Source organism: Thermobia domestica, chromosome 7, assembly GCF_964235325.1.
Source record: "Thermobia domestica chromosome 7, izTheDome1.hap1.1, whole genome shotgun sequence".
Taxonomy (NCBI): Eukaryota; Metazoa; Arthropoda; class Insecta; order Zygentoma; family Lepismatidae; genus Thermobia; species Thermobia domestica.
The window spans coordinates 174,391,170-174,412,726 of NC_137460.1; the positions used below are offsets into that span (position 1 = coordinate 174,391,170).

The following is a 21,557-nucleotide window of genomic DNA, read 5'->3' on the forward strand; positions in this document are numbered from 1 at the left end:
AGATAGCAAGAAACCGTTTCCGGCAGTCGATTTAGCATCCCAAGAATACCTTTCAACTCCATCCTTAATACTGTATTGAAATAGAAAGTGGCAGAAATAAACTAGTTCCCGCTTTAACATTGAACGGGGGAAAACGGTAATATATAGCGAGAAACAGTTTTGGGAAATCGACTAAAAGATTCCAAGAACACTTTTCATTTCTATCCTTAACACTTTGATAAAACTATAAGCGGTAGAAATCAACAACAAGAATCGGTTTACTTTTCATTACTGTGGAGCAAAAGCTGTAATAGAGAGCGAGAAGCTGTTTTCGACAATCGACTGAGCATCTCAAGAATACATTTTGTCTATCCATAACACTCTAATAAAATCAGAAATGACAGGGTGTCTACTAAAATTCCAAAATAAAATTTCATGACTTTTTCTTTAACAAACCATTAAATTTAGTAACATTCTCAAAAGCGAATTTGAATGTGACTTGGGCCAATTTTCATGCACGTGATAGAAGCGTGCTTTACTTGTGATTTGGTAGAGTCTAAAACCTTAAGACATTTTTGGTGGTGAATTTTCACATTTTATAGAGCAACATTTTCCAGTATGAACTTATATTTGTACAAATAAAATGAATCGTGACCCAAAAGCAAAATTTCGTGACTTTTTCTTGACTTTCATGACCGTTTTCTGATTTCGTGACTTTTTAAAATCCCTTTCGTGACTGATAGACACCCTGGTAATCGTATAACTTCCAGTTTCAATGTAATACACATAGAACATGACCTGTAAGAGACAGCGAGGAGAGGTTTTTTATTTTTTTTTAAAAAAAAGGGGGTTAGCGTTCTTAAAATATGTACCATCTCTTCTTTTACCCTGTAATCAAACGTAATTATTAGAAATCAACCACTTCCGGTTTTAACGTTCATCGTTGTACAGTCTTGTTCAAGAAATCTTGACCACTCACCCTGCTATGAAAGATGATATTCTTGGAACCGCAAAAGGAAATTATAATGCTGTGGCTCTAAATAAACTTCTTAATCGACCAAACAAAATTCACATTTATTTGATTTAATTATAACTATAGGTAAGACTACAGGCCTTTTCAAAGAGAGGTGAGTGGCAAAGTTTTCTTGAACAAGACTGTATATGACAAACGGCAATAGATAGGCACGGTGTTTGTATTCGATTAAGCGTCCCTAGAATATATTCCATCTCCACTCTAAACACTAGTCTATAACACTAAGTGGTAGATATCTACTACAACTTCTGGTTTCAATTTTAATTGAAAAATATTGGGTGGTCCTGTTTACTGTCTTTAAGAGATTTTGTTTTAAATGAGAAGTCCTAAAGCCAAATTTCATGTCTGTAACTTTCAGAGATTCTGAGACACCAATATGCTATTATATGAGTAATAATTCCTATTCTCACCTTTTCCTTCCCCTTTATTACTAACTAGGGATGATTCCATTCCGGGACCAAGTACCTGAGGAAAACCTATATATCGTGTGAAAGCTCTTGCCATGAGAAGTACGAAACCGTTTTCAAATCACGGGCAAAAACGCAACTTGACCCTATAAAGGGCCACTTTGTTGGTGTTTTTGACCCTATGTATGGCATATTAAACACAACTAAAAACGAATGTTACGATGCGCCACGCGTAGGCGAGTGGCCATATCTTACTCCTTTTGGGCTAATTGCTTGAACGTGACTCGGGCAAGGGTTTGATAATATCACTTTGCACCCAAACGTACCCATTTGGTCCGTATTGCCAACGAATTGTAATTATAATGTTACAGATGGTTTCTGTACCACTGGATGTATATCCATGGAACGTGGCATAAACATCATTCGTTACTATAGAAAATATACTGGGGACGTATTTCTCTCCCAATATAGTAAATTAATTCCTCCCTCCTTCTGCTTAAAAGGAGAATTTCGAAAACTCTGAAAACTCAAAACTCTGAATTCCATTCCTTTTAGTTCAGAGTTGGTATACCAAATTTCACACTTCGAATTTAAGCAAATTTCACATATCATGACATTTTCTGAATAAATAGTGGTAAATTTTAATATTATAGAAATCGTATCTTTTCTCCATCTTTAAGAGGGGAATTTCCGGAAACATACGTTCAATTATTTTTACTTAAGAAATCAAAGCCAAATTTCACACCTCAAACGTAAGCAAATGAAGAAATTTTAATAGGTAGACACTATCCTCCATCCTCCTCTTAGGACAGAATTTTCGGAAAAGCTAGACATGTATTGGTTTGTTTTTAATTGAGTTTAATTTTGAAATTTCATGTCTCCAATATAAAGAATTCTTACATTTATCATTTTCTAAAAATAAATGAAATAAAATACAATTGAAAAATTAATGTTATACGAATTACTCCTTTCTTGTTTAGGTGCGGAATTTTCAGAAACTGTCAGAAACATGTTCAGTTATTTTTAATGGTTAGTTTATAAGCCTAGTTTCATCTTCCTTACTTCAGGGATTAGCAAGATACACTATCCTATTTACGCCCCTAAGGATACATATTTCCAAAAATTCTTCTTTATCCCTTGCTTTCGTCAAAAAGAGTATTCTTGCTAATTATTGTATTATGGCTTGGTCGATAATGGGTAACTCACTTATATTGTCTTATATACAGTATAGATTATTAATATTATTATTATTATTGTTGCTATTGCTGATCATTTGAGAATACAATGCTGCAACTAAAATTTCAGAAACGGTCAAAGACATGCGCGAATGATGTGGGCGTGAAGTATGTAGGGTTTAAGAATGTGAGCGCTTGTTAAAAATGTTGGAACAATTGCCGTAGAGGATCCCAAAACTTTAATTTAGAAAACACAGCGTCTCGTATCATTTCTTACTTTATAACACTACATCGAATAATCTATAAGAACATTGTACTTCTGTTAAAATACTTCGCTGAACAGTACTAAATGATCACCGAAGGCTACCATGAAATGGAGGCTCCACACAACTAGATCCACTTCTTCTTTAGTTAAATAAACATTAAGTATAATACCGAAGTACCATTATAGATAAAGTGAGACTGTAGAAAAAATGAACCTTTCCTCTAACAATTAAAAGAACAACAGAACATGGACGCAATGATAATAATAATAATAATAATTCAATTTCTTAAAAATAGTATTCAAAAATAGATAGAGGAAACTGCAGTCTGGTAATAATTATAAGGAACCAAATTAAAAACGTATTAGCCACTTCTCAACCCACTGAGGAAGCGATAAGTCGAAAGTAAGAGATGAAAGGTAAGAAAGGAATAGTAAGAAGAAGAATGCAGTTGGTCGATGATTTGAAAAATGGAATCAAATATTGGGAATTAAAAGAGGAAGCTGAAGATCGAGAAAGGTGAAAGAAGAATTTCCAGACCAGAACCTAAGAAAAAACACAATCACACTCACATCTCCCATTGTCCCAGTACCTGCCAACAGGTAGAATATTTAATAATAATAATAATAATAATAATATACCACGATAGCTGCTGCGACTAAGTTATTGCGCACGATAGCTCTTGAAAGAAAGGACATTTTTATTATATATATATATATATATATATATATATATATATATATATATATATATATATATATAGATAGATAGATAGATAGATAGATAGATAGATAGATAGATAGATATTTGCAAACTATGGGTAGAGTAATTATTTCGGAGGAGCTTATTAATTGAAGTGATCCATAAACCGAAAGTGGTAGAAATCAACCATTTCCAAGTTTTAACGTTGACCACTATAAAACAAAAACGGTTTTCGGCAATCAATTAAGCATTCCAAGAATACCTTTCATCTCCTTTCGTTACCGACCGGAAGTGGTAGAAATAAACATTTCCGGTTTTACGTTGAACACTATAAAGCAAAATCGATAAATAGGAACGAGAGGCTTTCTGTAATGGCAAATCCTTTAGATTGGATCTGACAAGAGATTACCGAGAAATAAATTACCACACGCAAATCAAGCCCAAAACTTGGCCAAGCTCGGCCAGCAAATGTAGAGACCTTAATTAGGTTGAGGGCTGCCCACCACCGAATTTTGTTCCGATTCGGCCAATAGTTATAAAGAAAATCTTGCTGGCTAATAAAGTAGTTATCTAGAAATATGGTATGAAATGGAACCCGTGTCCACCCTGTCCTTGGCCGAGTTTGACCACAGAATATACCAGTTCCTATTCCTTAGGAAATGGGCTAGTAGCTCACAACATTTAGTAAACATTCGGCTAATATTTAATTTAAAAATAAACTCTAGTAAAAACCGTAAAGAGGATGATGTAATATGTTCTCAATTAATACGGATACCGGAAATTGTATCATATTTCTTTCTCTTCTGGTATTAATAGAGAGATTACTGTCGAGATGGAATACACTCTTGGGGTACTTAATGAATTACATAAAATCCCTTGTAGCTCTCCAATCTATAACACTCAATTTATAACCGGAAGTGATTGATATCTGCCACTTCTGCTTTTAGTATAAAGGTTAGAGTTGAGATAGAACATATTCTTGGGACACTAAATGATTATAGAAAACCGCTTCTCCTTATCTATTATCTTTTCTAATCTATTGCGATCAACACTAAAACCGGAAGTAGTTGGTTTTTACTACTTCCGGTTTGATGTTTAAGAGAGATAATAACTTTCCTGTTCCCACAACGTTAAATTGATTCCATAAAACTGCTTCTCCCTATATCTTATAGTTTATGCTCTATGTAAATTAAATTGAAACCGGAAGTTATAGGTGATTTCTACTTCCTTTTTACTAGGGTGTTAAACACGAAGATGAAAGCTACTTCTGGAATGCTTTATCGGTTGCCAAAAACTGCCTCTTACTATCCATTATCGTTTTCGCTGTATAGCGATCAACGTTGAAACCGGAAATGGCTCAATTCTGCTATTTTCAGAATTTACTAGCTTGTTAAATGTGAAGAAGATTATCCTTGAAAAGTTTAATCGATTGCCGAAAACATCTTCCCATTATCTATTATCGTTTTTGCTCTATAGTAATGAATGCTAAAACCGGAAATGGCTCATTTCTACAATTTCCAGTTCTACTAGAATGTGGAGAATAAGATGAGAGATTCCCTTGAAACGTATAATCGATTGCCGAGAACCGCTTTTCGCTATCCATTACCGTTTTTGTTTTATATTGATCAACGTTAAAACCTGAAATAACTCATTTCTACCGTTTGTTTGTCGAATCACCTCTATTAATGAACTCTCTCGAGAAAATCACTCTATCTGCTTATTGCAAAAAAAGAAAAAAGAAAAAAGAAAAAAAGAAAATTCGCATCCTTTCAAATGTTATCGTGCGAAGTAACGGACGTATGTACGTACGTACGTACTAACATTACAATATTACAAGTTCCACTACGTGATCCTAATAATAATAAAATCTTAAAGAGGATCATGTTATATTTTCTGTAGTGGTTTGGGAACCAGAAGCTCTAGTATATTTATTTGACTTCCGATTTGAGTAGAGGGATTACTGCCGAGATGGAATATACTCTTGGAGCACTTAATGAATTACCTAAAAAAGTCTTCTCGCTATCCATTCTATAACGCTCAATGTTATAACCGGAAGCGATTGATTTCTACCACTTCAAGTTTTAGTAGAAAGATTAGAGTCGAGATAGAACATATTCTTGGGACACTTAATTGATTTCGGAAAACCTCTTCTCGCTGTTTAGTGTCGTTTTAGTCTGTTTTAATCAACACTAAAATGGAAAATAGTTGAGTTTTGCTACTTCCGACTTGATTGATATTTATTCCCACAACGCTATATTAATTCCTAAAACAGCTTCTTCCTATCCCACTATGTAGATTTATTTGAAGCCAGAGGTCATAGTTAGGTAAATTTCTATCTCTTCCGGTTTTACCAGGATGTTAACGATGAAGCTGAAAGTTATCCTTGATACCCTTTATCGATTGCCGAAAACAGCTTATTACTATTTATTACCATTTCCACTCTATAGTGATCAACGATAAAATCGGAAATGATCCATTTCTACCACTTCCAGTTGGCGAATCACCTCCATTAAGGAACTCCCTCGAGAGGAATCACTCTACTTATTTATTGCAAAAAGCTGAATTAAAGAAATTGCATTCGTCCAAAGTTATCGTGTGAAGTAACAGCCGCACGTATGTACGTACTAATATCGATAATTTCCACTACGCGATCCCAATTAATACTTCATATACCCCCGCCACACACACACACTAGCATATGTACACACGGAAGTATACCTTGTAGTATCCACACGCTTATGCCGGAAACTAGAAACACACACACATAGACAGAGAGAGAGAGAGAGAGAGAAAGAGAGAGATAGAGAGAGAAAATCTTGTTGTACCTTTATAGTTAATGCACCATTACTCACAAAATCAATTAAAAAAGAAAAAAAACTTGTAAATGAAACTTTCAAAGATTGGTACCACTGCTGCGTGTAACACATGAAATTGTTTCATAATGATTGATTCGTAATATGATGTATATGGGTTTCTTAATGGTAGTATAAAAATGCCTTCAAATTGACCACAAAATAAAAAGTGAAATTTATTTCTCAAATTTTGTAAAATCGAAGTCGGTGGCCATTATGGGAACCGTCTACAATAACAATATATGCAAACAAATATATATATACTTCACGTTTTCCAGTGGGTGCAAGAAAGCTTCGAATTGTGTTTGATGTCATAATCATTAACTGATGTATATATATATATATATATATATATATATATATATATATATATATATATATATATATTCTTACCTTCTACAAGAAGATATTCTGGTGACCCTATATGCCGTAGGCGTCGTTGCTATAGATATCGTCCTTTTGACTATGATAGTATCGCCCATCCGTTGTGGTGTACATCTTCGTGTGTTCATTTTAAAAGACATAGTAAGAGCTACAAGTGTTAAATCTGCAATAAAGAAAAGAAAGGAAAATTAGATTATTTTCATAAGTAATGTATACGTTAAATACACTGCTTGTCTATTAATGTTGAAAGTTATTCCATAACTTTTCGTAATATAATCCAGGAACATCAAGTGAGCATTATAATACTGCAAACATTAATTCGGCTTGACTTACAAAAGATGGCTGTGATTTCTCGTTATAGAAAGAAGTATGACATGATAAATCAAGAAATGGTCATATGAAGAGAAGACTTGAACATCATTCTAAAGATTTGTTTGGATGCTATCCATAAGAATGCTTTGGTTATAGAGTTGGATTCTTCCTTAAGGTAGTTTCGAGAGCCTGGAAGTTGTGGAATAGTATCTTCCATGTTCAATCGCTTCCTGAAAGCACCCAGGCTTGCTCAATAGAATTAAAACCTGGAGATTATGTCGGCTAATCTAAGCAGCTGATGTCCTCTCTCTCCAGTGTCTACAGAACTTGAACAGTTCTGTTTGGGCGTTCTGTTACCCTTGTAAAGGTCCATATTGCCCCACAGAAAATATCAGCGTATCCTTTAAGGATCTCCTTACATTCTGCAGTAACGAATTATGAGTGGAAGATGCTCAGAGATTTTCATCCATTTCATCCACTTTTCACTATGACTGCCCATGCCATCACATCAAGAGTGTCATTCCGTATCTGATATGGATGATGATGTGCACTCTGTACTTTAAACCCCAGGTGTTTCCCCTGAGTCACATGTTATACGGAATCGTGAACCATGTGTGAACATTGGAATATCTGCTCTGGTCGTAGAGATGATGTTTCTTTACTGACACGACGATGCATGGACGACAATGGAACACACTTTATGCTGGGCATAGAATCCAAACCATCATTGTTCTCACATAACGTAGGCGCTAACGCTCTCGCCTTTGGTAAGAGCGCTCCTAGGTTTGAGTTCCGGTGGGCACACTCGGTCAAAAAGGGTAACGGTTTTATCAGCCTAGCCATCTTGAGAGAGGTTACCCTGGATTTTTCACATTCAGGCCAGGCAAATACTGGAGTGGTACCAAACATAATGGTCCCAGACCCTTTTTCTTATTTCCTATTCCTTTCTTCCTGCCCGATTCCCCGGGCAGTGATCTTTGAGAAATGTTATCCCTCATCCGTGACGGGTTAACATGGCCAAAGCTGCCAGAAGCTCCGAAATCTAATTACAAATTCTGATCCTAACTCAAACTCTTCAGTTGTGAAGTGCCCCTTGGGAACACATTGCAAAAGAAGCAACGGGAAACACGCATGAGAAATTCGAGCTGAAATGGATTCGATAACTTTTCGCCTATTGACTTATGCAAACCGTGGTGATTCTAGCAGACAATTACTAAGTTAGAAGGAAAACCCAGAAATTAATTATCTTTCTAAATATTAACAATCTCAATAATATTTTGTCTTATGTTCTACTCTATACTTCGTTCCACTGCCATATTGAATCGACTATAGCTTTATGATTGATGAATTAATTATTTAGTTGAAAGGAAAACTATATAAACTGTATTCGTAAATTCCTATCATATATATCACGAGTTTCCCAGCTAAAATCATTTTTAATCTCGACCATATTTTATCTCCTGCTAACGGTTTGTATATCCTTTCCACTGCATGTTAAAACAACCCTTCTTTTATGAATATTTAATTAAATAATTGAGAGGAATACTAAAGATTTTCTGATTACATTATCATATATCACTATATATGCCCTCGATCCTTAACTGTATCAATAATATGTCATTTTCTGATACGCTCTTATTTTTCTGTAATACTGCAGTATTAAAGTGACTCTAGTTATATAATTAATAAATTACAAAGAAATCTTAAATTTGACTATTTTTTAGAACACCATGTATTTCGGGATACTTCTATTGATAAATAACCACCTCAGTATATCGATAAATAGCCATCTCACCACCTTTCGAGACGTGTACATGTTTATCTTTACTATCACAAAGTTGAAGTGATTCTTACTTCATAATATAAAAATTTGTTGAATTAAAAATGAAAATGTACAATTCTTTTGAATATGTTATATATCTGAGGTTAAAGTCATCCAATCATAATGATCTCAATAACAATTTAACCTTTGTTGAATCACATTATCGATACCAGGTTCTGTACTGCCACACACTTTTATCTCTATACTAAGCCCATGTTCTATTTACTTACGTACTTAATGAATAATTAATTAGAAATAAAAAATGAAATAACATATCTATCTATCTATCTATCTATCTATATCTATCTATCTATCTATCTATCTATCTATATATATATATATATATATATATATATATATATATATATATATATATATATATATATATATATATATATATATATCAGGCCCGTGCTGGCCCACTGGGACACCGGGACGTGTCCCGGTGCGCCCTCCGAAACACCACAGTATAAATGAAGGTACTAGTTTTTAGTAATAAATTCTTACAGTTTTATTGGTAAAGAACCCGTGAAAGGTGCAGTGCGCCCTTTACATTAGACGCCCTTGCGAAACCACATCAAAGAAGAACGATTTTATTCACAGTTCTGTACAATAAATACATACAGTTACTGTTGGTAAAGATCCCGTGAAAGATACAGTACGCATTTTACATAACGCCCTCTACAAAACATCACAGTATAGATAAGTGGCTTTAGTTATCCTGTATAGCAGCGGTGTCACATCAGAAGGGCCTGGACAAAAGGGCGAGGATCAAAAGGCCCGCGTCACAACGGCCCCGCGTCAAAAGGGCCCCGGTCATAAGGGCCCGAGTCAAAAGGGCCTCACGTTAAAAGGGCCCCGCGTCAAAAGTGCCCGGGTCAAAAGGGTTCGCGACAAAAAGGCCCGAGTCAAAAGGACCCCGGTCATAAGAGCCCGAGTCAAAAGGGCCCCACGTCAAAAGGGCCCGGTCATAAGGGCCCGAATCAAAAGGGCCCTGCGTCAAAAGATGCCGGGTAAAAGGGCCCCCGGAAAAAGGGCGCTAGTCAAAAAGGCTCTGAGCCAAAAGGGCCCCGAATCAAGAGGACCCCGCGATAAAAGGGCCTCACATCAAAAAAGCCTGAGATATAGCCTCAAAAACATGAGAAATATAAAAATGCTTATTAGATTAAAAGTATTCAGTGGACACCACCTGATTTGTGTTGAAAGAACGTACATGTGGATCTGATTACAGTGTTAGTCAAAGTTATTACGACAGCCCAGTTACGATTCATGTGAACAGAGAAAAGTGTTGCGGGTAAGTATTGATCAGTGCCGTGTCATGGTGCGAGTGAGCGGGGCAACGGTCCTGGCTGCCGAAGTAAGGTGGCGCAAAATTCGGGAGTAAGAAATAAAAGAAGGAAAGAAAAAGAAAGAGGAAAATTACTTGGAATATTTTAGATCAATAGCAGATAGTGTTACTCGTGTTAGGAAAATCTATGTACACCCAACCACAAAAGTCTCTCCCCCCTAAGTGCTCTAATTCCATAACTTGGGGTCCAGGTACTTTGCAGTTGTGAGAACGCCTGGACAGATGCAACCCAATTTACACGTAACTTTTCTCGGCACTGACAACAGTTGGTAGCACTGAATCCAGTCTTTGTGCAAGTAAAATTGTGAGTAGATGACGCACAAAAAATTTCTCCATTCTGAGATGAACCTCTCTGGTTCAGAGCGTGTTGTCCAAAAAAATGAACATCATATGTTAATCTCAATATTGTTGTGTACGTAATGTATTATTTCACTTTATACTGTACATTCAAAGAAATAATTACACTGATCACACATGAATCAGAAAATGCTTGAAAGTAGACGAAAATATCAAATCTAAAACAACTGCTGGAAATAAGTTAGTAAATGATTGCCTTCATTGAGAGACCTTCTCCAATTCTCCTCATTCCAACATTTTTTTCTTTCTGGAGGAGAGAAAATCTTGCTTGTCACACTGAGTATGTATTGAGATTGAAATTGAAACATTTGAAAAAGTTAGAACCTGGCCGGGATTTAACGCGGGTCCGCCGAATATAAGTTCAATGCGCTAAACACTTACCCACCTCGTCACTTCATTTTCCGCCTAAACTATTAGCTAGCTAAAAGCATTGCATGTAAGATTATACACAAAATACTCGTACTAATACTCGTATAAGGAGACGTTCCTTATGAGTGTCACAATGACTTACTCGAGGTTTCCTTCTTTAACTCAAAAACAAGTGATATAGACCTTCGTCAATGAGGAAAATATCCCGAAGCGTTCTTCAAGATGAGGCTACCTCATTGTTTTTAACTGGTCCCAATTTATATTACTGCAATTCTTCCTCACCGTAACTCCTAATTTCTAAAAAAGAAAAGCCCCCCGACATTATTTTCGCATTCTTTGAATTGCATCAACACGTGTAGAAATAGTGTCTGCTATGTTTATGTAACATAGCTACTAGTTTATTTCCTTATCTTTGTATCAAGTGTGAAAGCTGAGAACTGCCATTTCAGTGACCCGGGTTCGAATCCTAGCATGACAGTTATTTTTTCTTTATTCGAAGGTATTGTTTACGTAATTGATATTGTAATAATGTTATTATTATTATTATTATTACTATGCGTATAACTATGAATTCCGATGGCAACTGTCGCCGAATATTAAAAAGTGAATATGGTAGAACTATGAAATAAAGTAAAGAGATGCGCGTAATTTTATCATAAAATTATATGGCGCAACGAATTTTATCTTATCGCAAACGGTTATCGTCGAATATACACGGTTAAAGGAGCACTCTGTTGATTAAATTAATAGAAGTTGCTAGACAAGTTTTGGCCACCGGCAGAAAAAAAACAGAGTAACTGCAAGTCGAGTACGTACTATTGTACAGGAGTATGCCCAAAGACCTTTAGAGAACTATCTTCGTGGCTTGGCTCACAATTTCAATTTGGAATCCACGTAAGCAGTTTGAGACAAATGTCAATCGTATTTGGCATTTGGAAAGTTAAGCAAAAATGATAATAAACTTATGTCCAATATGAGTTGAAAGAATTTCAAAACAGATTAAAGTAGCCAGAATTTTTCAATGTAAGTTCACATACTTTATATATCTGCGACTTGGGACTAAGAGGGCTAATGTCAACACGAGGTAGTTTGGAGTATATATACTATTCATATTAATATTTGCTTTTCTTGCAAAAGAAAATATCCATTTATAGGCGTTAAAATGTAACGAACATCTCATTTTTTGCCAAAAAGTGACACTGGTCCTTTTAGACCCGCATCACCTATTATACATATATATATATATATATAAAATTTAATATGCAAGATATGAAGATTTTTCTTTGTAAGGATTCATGTTAAGTAAGTACTTTTCAAGTATAATAAATGTAATATGTTTATCTCAAAAATACTTTTTGTTAGTAATGTCTTTTTTTACTCTTTTTATCTTATTGTAAGGCTTTATGCAACATTGGTACTTCTAAAATTTAATGATCATAATGTACTGTTAATGAAAGTCAAGTTGTTCAAAAAATATACTGTAATGTAAAATAATTATATACGTATAAAATCTGATCAGATGCAACAGAAAATACAAACAAATGCTATTTGTTTGTAATGTTTGTCATTTGTCTTTCGGTCGTTTTTAAATCCTTATTATAAGGCTTCGTGTTAGGTTAGCACCGTTAATATATAATAAGAATAATGTAATGTTCACCGAAGTCAAGTTGTTAATATTATATATATCTATATATATAATTTGATGAGAATTAGTGGAGAAAATATATATAATAGTTTTTAGTAAGGATTTTTTGTTTATAATATAATTCTTGTTTCATTACTTTTTATTTAATTCCATGTCAGTAACGCCTAGACAAAGAACGACGTGTACAGAAGGGGTCGTCCTCAATGCAATATCGTATATCAGTGGCTCCCAATCATGTTTACCTGGCACCCTCAATGCAAACCCTTAATGCTTCACACATTTCTTACCGCTTGTTGACTACACGTACTTTTTTCTTATCTTTTACCTGATTTCAGATGCACCATTGAATTTTCAATTCGATAATAATAATAATAATAATAATAATAATAATAATAATAATAATAATAATAATAATAATAATAATCTCAATATAATTATATTCCCTCTAGCAAGACTTCTGAATACCTTTGTAGTCCAATATTATTATTTACCAGCTGTGTTCCTAATTAAACCACAGTTCGTATTCAAAAAATATTTTGCATTCCTACTTTTAATTTAACATCTCTCTTATATCATTCGTAATATTTCTAATTAAGAATGTAGTTTATTTCTGTCAGTAGCTTCTGCACTTCTGTTCTTGGAAATAACATCCCATCATTGTGGGTTTTCATCGCTCCAATAGTGATATTTTTTTCGGTTCACCAGACCATATAAGGTAAATATCACTTCATCAAAGAATACCGAAGGGAGGGGCACGTTGGTTCAGTGGTAGAACGCTTAGCTCTGGTGTGTAGGACTACTGGTTCGATTCCCGGCCAAGTAAGGTTGTGGTGGACAATATTGTATACGTGAGTTTTCCCGGGGTACCCTCGTTTCCTTTTGATTTCACCCGTTCTTTCATCCTCATTCACTTGCTTTAATCATCGTCATCCGAAAGGGCATAATGTGGGAAGTTAAACTGACAGTCTGATAGTTACCAGAGAATACCATGTCATTTACGACAATATTGCTGTCATCGATATTTCATATCATTACTTCGCAAAACTCAATGCGGTGATCAAAGTCGTCTTCCGTTATTTCGTGCACTAAACGCATTCTGCTAGGTTTTAAACTTATACCGCCTTATGCAGAGTCGTTTTGACGTATGATTAGCGTCATACTAAAGGTTTGACTACTGCAATTAACATATGTTAATCGAACTCTTTAGTATGGTACTAATCATACTTCAGAATGACTTTACATACAGAGCAAAGCATAAAAAAATTCATTGCGCTGAACTCTGGGAAACACCTAGCTTGTTAGCAACTATGGTTATCAATGAATGCGGAATTTCCACAAAAGATTGTAAATTCGAAGAAACTGCCAAATTGCAACATTCTTTCGGCCTTCCTGATCGCATGCGGTACCTTTCTGCAAAACATTCAATCGTCTCTTAGGCAGTTGACTTCGAAATTGGGTTACGTTCGGAAAATGTAGCATTAAATAACTGTTGTACCTCTGTACATGATCTCTTCCTATCCTATAACCGGTGTCACGTCCGAAGGGCCCGAACAAAAGGGCGAGGACAGAAAGGCCTTAGTCAAAAGAGCCCCAGTCATACGGGCCTGAGTCAAAAGGACCCTGGTCAGAAGGGCCCCGGTCAAAAGGCCTCCTGACAAAAAGGCCCCACGTCGAGATATAGCCTGCAAAACTTCAGAAGTATAAAAATACTTATTAGATGAAAAATATTACGTGGACATACCTGTTTATTTGTGTTGAAAGAACACACATGTGGAAAAAATATATAGGGTTAGTAAAAATGTTACGACAGACCAGTAATAACGATGCGCGTGGACGGAGGTAAAGTAAATATTGAAGATGGTGGATTCTGCGATATTTGATATCACATAATAGCTTTTGAATGGAAAGAGGTGGGTTTGACATCAATTTAGGCTAGAATGTTTTCACAGATGAGAAGAACTCTTTTTTTTTAAATCTATCTTCATTCGTTTGCGAGATAAGGTGCTACGTTTGACATTTGTATCTGGTAGACCAAAGTATCTAGACAGGCAAAGAGACACGTAGACGTAGAAAAGTAAAAGGTTGCAGGTGTGTTGATGCGAAAACTGCACTGAGTGAGGGCGTGGACATAATGACAGCAATCCTAGATTCCGCCATATTGGATATCACATAATATTTTTAAATGGAAAGGAGTATGTTTAGCACGTCAATTTAGGATTGAATTTTCCTACAAACGAGAATATGATTCATTCTTTAACAATTCTCATTCTTTTACGAGGAAAGTGTGCTATATTTGACATTAATGTGTAGTAGACAAAAGTATCAGGACAATAAAATAATAATGTGGCGGAGGAAAAGCAAATGTTGCAAGTGTGTGTTGCTGCAAAAACTACATTGAATGTGGATGTGGACACTGTTGATCACATAAATATTCAGACATAATGAAACAAACTACTATAAAATGCCCTCTGAAATTATTTTATCCCTCCAAGTTAATACAGTTAGTATTTAATAGCAAACACACAACGATTTATAACTTTCTTTAAGCATTTCGGCATCGTTGTTACAATTTTCCTGGTGTAGTGTGGGGAAATATTGTTCCAATCCGTACGTAATGCTTTTCTCAAACCTTCTTTCACCGTAACTCGTATATATTGACCTTACGTTGCAATTCGTTCCAAAAATTCTCAATGGAATTAAAGCCGGTATTGTGTGGTGGGGTTTAGCACACTTTTGGGAAGTATTAAAGCAATCTTTTCTTTACAACATATACTTTGTTTGGGATCAATATCTTGATAAAATTAGAAGTCCTTCTAAGAACGTTAAGATATATTTCTTCTGTATTTTAAAGTAGGCTGGAAGTTCTTGACATTTATTTTTGTATTCACTTGTCGGAAAACTATTATTCTACCATCATATTCATGCAGGTTTAACTTAAATTCGTCGATAAAAAACATTCCCACCAGTTTTTGGGTTTATTTTCAAAAGCTCTAGAAAATTTAAATATCTTATATTTTTTAATTTGGGTAATACATGGTTTCTTTCTAGCAATTCTACCATTATATCCTTCCCGTATTAACTCTACATGGTACAATACACTGACCAGAAGAAACATCGTTATCACCCACTACTATTTGAAGGACGTTGTTGAGCTCTACCAAATATTCGAAACTCTACATTAAAAGCATTCTATTGCTTTATAGTCGTAAAGTAACAATTAATCACAAATATACTTACTATTAAAATATGTTATACATATGTGGTAACTTCTCAATATTTTACAAACGCAAGCAAACGAACAGACATGTTAAGAACACAATGAAGTACTATTTATTAGTTACCTGTCTAAATACTTTCTTCTACTAGAAACAAATGTCAAACTTAATACACACAATCGCGTAAATGAATAGAGATCAGTCAAAAGTCGACTCAGTAAGGGATGCGCGAGAGACGAGTCGTGACAGAATTTTCCTGAGAATATCCGAGTCGAGACACAGCTCTTCCAATAGAAAATGCACATTTTTCGAGTCAAGACATCACATTTACAGTACATTTTTGAGACAAGACAGCCTCAAATCTTGTCTCGTGCGCATCCCTAATTCAGATTATCGTTTGTAGCAACATTCTAGCCTAAATTTATGTGACACCAGTACCCATGTCTATTTGAAAATATTTTATGGTATATAATATGCGGAATTCAAGTTGGGTGCCATGATCATTTAACGCAGTTTTAACACCAATACCAAGCTGTGACATTTACTTTTCCTTTGTCCATTTGTCTCTTTGTTACTGGCCTGTCATGATACTTTTTCTATTAGATACATATGTCAAACACCCTGTCTCATAAACAAATGGTAATGTGTGAAAAATGAGTTCACATTCACATTTGTGAAAATATAAAGCCTAAACTGAAGTGTAAGATCATAGCCTTTTCCATTAAAAAATGTACGATCCGCAATATAGTGTAATTCAAAATGGCTTCCACGGTGACCACACTCCAAGCCAATGCAGTTTTTGCAATAACACCAATTGCAACATTTGCCTTTCCTCCGTCTACGCGTGTCGTTATTATTGTTCTGTCCCAATACTTTTGACTAACCCTGTATGGAGATCCACATGTATTTTCTTACACCAAAATTAAAGAAACGTTTTCAAGATAATATTATTCATATAATACATATTTTTCTACTTTGATTCAGGGGCAGAAATTGAATTTTAGAACTAAGGGAACAGTCATTAATAGATAGTCTGATTGGGCTAGGTCTCGAGAATACAAACTCAGAGATATGATATGATATGATTTTCACTTTAGCATCCCTTTCAGCAGCGAGGCTGTATGAGATGTGGACCTACTGATTAACGTCGAATTCGAACCACATGAGATCCGGCCGGGAATCGAATCCGGGTCTTCCACGTCTACAAACTCAGAGAGACGCGGTTGAAAGCAAACTTTCATCGAGAACCGACTTAAGCGATAGGGATTGTTGCAGAACAAACAGCAACCAAACAAAATTAAGATCTCCATTCAAGTTTCCTTTTTGTCTCTAATAACCCTGATATTCTTCCTTCTATTGGACAATCATTTCTACTTACTAAGGTGGCACTATCCCCTCGTGCATCTTTGATTTCCACTTCTGTTTTGATTTAAGGCTTTCTGGCCGTGGGACTATTTCTACCCGGGCTCTTTCCACTCAAGCCCTTTTTCGCGGGGCTTTTTTGACGTGAGGCTCTTTTGACTCGGGCCCTTTTCTCTCGGGGTCCTTTTGACCGGAGAACTTTTGACGCAAGGCCCGTTTGACGCGGGGTCCTTTTGACTCGGGCCCTTTTGACGCGGGGCCCTTTTGACGCAGGGCCCTTTTGACGCGGGGCCGTTTTGACTCGGGAATTTCTCTCCTCGCCCTTTTGTCCGGGCCCTTCTGACATGGAATCACACCAGCTTTGTATAATAAATTTAAATAGTGACTGTTAATAAAGAAGCTGTGAAAGATACAAGGCGCCCTTTACATAAGATACCCTGCGAAATATCACATTACATTTTAAAAAAAATATTTTTCTGTATTTCAATTTTGTATTATAAATTCATACAGTTACTATTGCCAAAAAAAAAAGAAAAGAAAAAAGAAAAACACAGGTAAAGAGTATAATCACTTACAAAAATGTAGGTATAAAAGTTATGTAGATATAAAATTAAACAATGTGATACATCATGAATAGTTCGGAAAGTCAAGTGTACGATGCATTCATGAAATACTTCATTGACACTAGTCTCTAACTTACAATTTTTTACGGCGTAGAAGCGTTCACAGTCTTAATATGCATCTATTTATCCGAGCATATCGATTGTTCCTGTGGCTTTTAAAGCAGTGTTCGGATTATCAGTACCTATTGTATTTCTAAACGCAGCAGTGTTCTAAAAGCAGTGTTCTAATATAGCTATATTAATTTCCGTGAAAAGTGGTCTTCCTGTCACCACGGCATGGCGCGTCCTCAAGTTGTGGGTAGGGCTGTTCCGATAATCGAGTAATCGATAACAATTCGATAAAATTTCAAAACCGTTTCGTCGATAAAGAATTTTAATTTGCCGAATTATCGAACTTTCGAGACTCTCGAAATGTTTGAGACTCTCGAGTTGTTTTGAGACTCTCGAATTGTTTTGAGACTCTCGAATTGTTTGAGACTCTTGAATTGTTTTGAGACTCTCGAAACGTTTGAGACACTCGAAGTGTTAGAAACATTCAACGAGTTTGAGAGACTCGAATTGTTTGCAAGCAGCAAATACTGAAAGATCTGGAAGAAACAATGCAATCGATGTTATCATACGTGTAAGCCTACTGTGTACTACATATACGCAGGGTGTTCATTTTAAAAGTTGCTTCCCTTGAAATGAAGTGAAAGAAGAGTTTCTACCCAAATGTCTTTAAGACCAATGTTTATGTATGTACAAGGATTAAGTAATCTGTCAGGGAAGGGGAGAGAGAGAGAGAAAGGAAGGTAAAACATGCATCACCTGAACAGGATTCGAATCCAAGACACCATGGGCCTTATGCAGAGTCGTTCTAACCCGTGATTAGTGCCATACTAAAGAGTTGGATTAACATGTTTCCTGCAGTAGTCAGGCATTTAGTATGACGCTAATCATACTTCAAAACGACTCTGCATAAGGCCCCATTAGTCTAGAAACTTCCACTTTACCGATTGCGTCAACAACAGGGTAAGCAGAAAAAGGAAAATTTTGTATCTGGTTTCGAGGATTTAATTAAAGTTTTGGATGGAGACAGCTTCTGATAAAGGTAGAAGTAAGGAAGTTCGATAAGCTGGAGACTTATCGAACTTCGGTTTTGAGAATTTATTATCCAGTACTTGAAACCCTTCGAGTATTTGAGATTGTCTAAATTTCGAGTAATATTTGAACTTCGAGTATCATTGAAACAGACTTTGTGAATTTTGGGTGCGAAGCTCCCTATAGATCGCACTGTCTGTTTGTATGTGATGTCCGAAGATAACTTTCGAACTGATTGCCCGATTTTGATAGAACTTCTTTAAGATGTTGTTCCTTTTTGCTTTCATCATACGCCTGTTGTTTTTGGTTGCCTTATGACAAGGGGAACTCGCTTGAATTCGAATATTTGTTCTTACTTTGAGCGTATTCGTGATGTTATGACTAATATTAATATTACGGTTTTCTCAATATTAATATTACTACTACTTTTATTGCTGTTACCACTATAATCTTTTACCGTCTTTTTGGATCTGGCGTTTGATACGTTTCAGTTGTATATTTCAGCCTTTTTCCTTTCTTCATAGTAGACTCTAGGTATGATTTAAGCAGTGGCGTAGGGAAGGGGGGCCGGAGGGGCCGGAGCCCCCCCCCAAAGAGGTTCGACAATGTACTTTGGTACTTTGATGTTTGTAATTTTTTATATATTTTTATGTTTATATGTTTTTTTGTTTGTAATTTTTCTATATGTACCTATAACAGCACTTGGGCCCCCCCAAACACACATCCTGGCTACGCTACTGTATGTAAGTTATGTGAAGTAGCTAGATTTCACACCAAACGACTGATATGTTTTAGAATAGTTTAAAGTTATACAACGCAGTTAAATTTTAACTACAATCAAAAAAGGCGAATACTGCAATGGTAGTAGAAAAATAAATTTCATTACATTGCTAAATATCTCTTTTCATCAAATACTTGCTGCATGTGAATGAAAAACGAGCTAGACCCGCCCTTCCTCCAGTGTTCTCCTTCCATTTTCTTCTTTGTTACCATTTTCAAATACCTATGATCACGTACTGCAGTACTGTGTAACGATTAGAAATCGGGACTTCCCTTATATTTTTAACGCGCCTTTCTGTGAGCAAAATTTCCCTTTTGCCGCCATCTTGAAATACCTATGACCACGTACCGCAGTAATCGGACCCATTCCCCCCACCGATAAGAGGGTTCGCAGAAGAACCCTCATTTTTGCCGTTTTCGAACATTCCTTTTGGCATCCCCCGGAGCCCGCCCCCCATGAAATTACAAGCCTGTAACTTGTAGTTGACTAAAGTCAGTAATCGTGCAAAGAATCACGCGATTCGGTTCATCAGTTTAGAATATTAGCATGATTATACTTTGTCACTCTCCCATTGCTTCCATTTTCTTTTGGCCACCATGTTGAAATGGTGCGACTGACAACTTTTACCATGGCGGTTCTGTTTGTCGCACTAACTTACAATGTTAGTGCCTGCAAAAGCGCATCGCTCTTATCTGGTGCCCTTTGCATGGCACAGACACACATGCGCACGGCGTGAGCCGTTACTTTAGCCCGTCCCTTCTTATAGTTTGGGCTAAAAAGGAAAGAAAAAATGGGTCAGAGTGGACTGCTCGACAGCTATAAAGTTTGAATTCGATTTTTTTGGAAAGTCATGTTAACATCTAGTAGTATCCATCCTCTCTCCTATAGGGCGATATTGATAAATTCTAAACCTTTCAAATTACAGGTAAAATATCAATCATTAATAAGCACTTTTCCTTCATACCTGACATAATTATTATTAATTTTTGCATTATCAGCACTTAAGATTTCATGCTAGCAAAGAGGGTTAGCTTGCTGCACTCCGTAGCTACGGATTCTTGATTCGAATGTCAGTCAGGCATATATATTTCTTTTGGTGCCATTAGCCTCGCCCATAAGAGATGGGCCTAAAACCACATCAATAAAAGAAATCATGATTGACAAAATTTAGTGACATTCGAAAACTTTTGAACACTCGACCAATGAAGTTTCGTAATGGTACGACAATAACCGAAATGTCAGTAATATTGAAAGTTTGGATAATGCTCGAAATTTCGATAATATCCAAAGTTTTGAGAATACCAGAAATTTTGTTAATATTCGAAGTTTCGAGTACACCTGAAATTTCTGTAATAATCAAATTTTCAAAATTACCTGAAATTTTGATAACACTAGAACCTTGAAATATCCGAAACTTCGATGATATTCGAACTTTTGATAAGGCTCGAAACTTTGATAATATTCAAACTTTCGATAATACTCGAAACTTCGATAATATTTGTACTTTCAATTAGTGATAGGTAATTCCGGAACGATTCGTTCTAAGACAACGAATCCTTTAGTGGAATGAAAGGATCGAATCTCTGAAAGGAACCGATTTGACTGGCGGAATCAAAAGACGGATTCGCTTAGAGGAAAGAACAGGCGGATTGAGACAATGGATTCGGTTAATGGAACTAGAGGACGGAACCAAACAACACAAGTTCAAGAGTAGACCCAGTTGATGGATTGATGGAATCAGACAAAAGCAATACTGCAGAACAGATGGTCAATGTATGACAGAGAGAGAGGACCTACTGCTGATGCCTACAGACAACCAAGCTTTACATCCTAATAACGAAACTCCTC

General features: G+C 35.9%; 1 protein-coding gene across 2 annotated transcripts in view; it reads right to left on the minus strand.

The window, feature by feature from the left end:
• Window positions 1–21,557, minus strand: part of LOC145690573 (uncharacterized) — a 559,182-nt gene that overhangs the window by 302,986 nt on the left and 234,639 nt on the right. For both annotated transcript variants that reach the window (XM_081765597.1, XM_081765598.1), the window contains exon 2: window positions 6,805–6,958. In XM_081765597.1, the coding sequence (XP_081621723.1) occupies window positions 6,805–6,935 (131 nt within the window). In that variant the 5' untranslated portion in view covers window positions 6,936–6,958. The remainder of the gene's footprint in view (window positions 1–6,804; window positions 6,959–21,557) is intronic.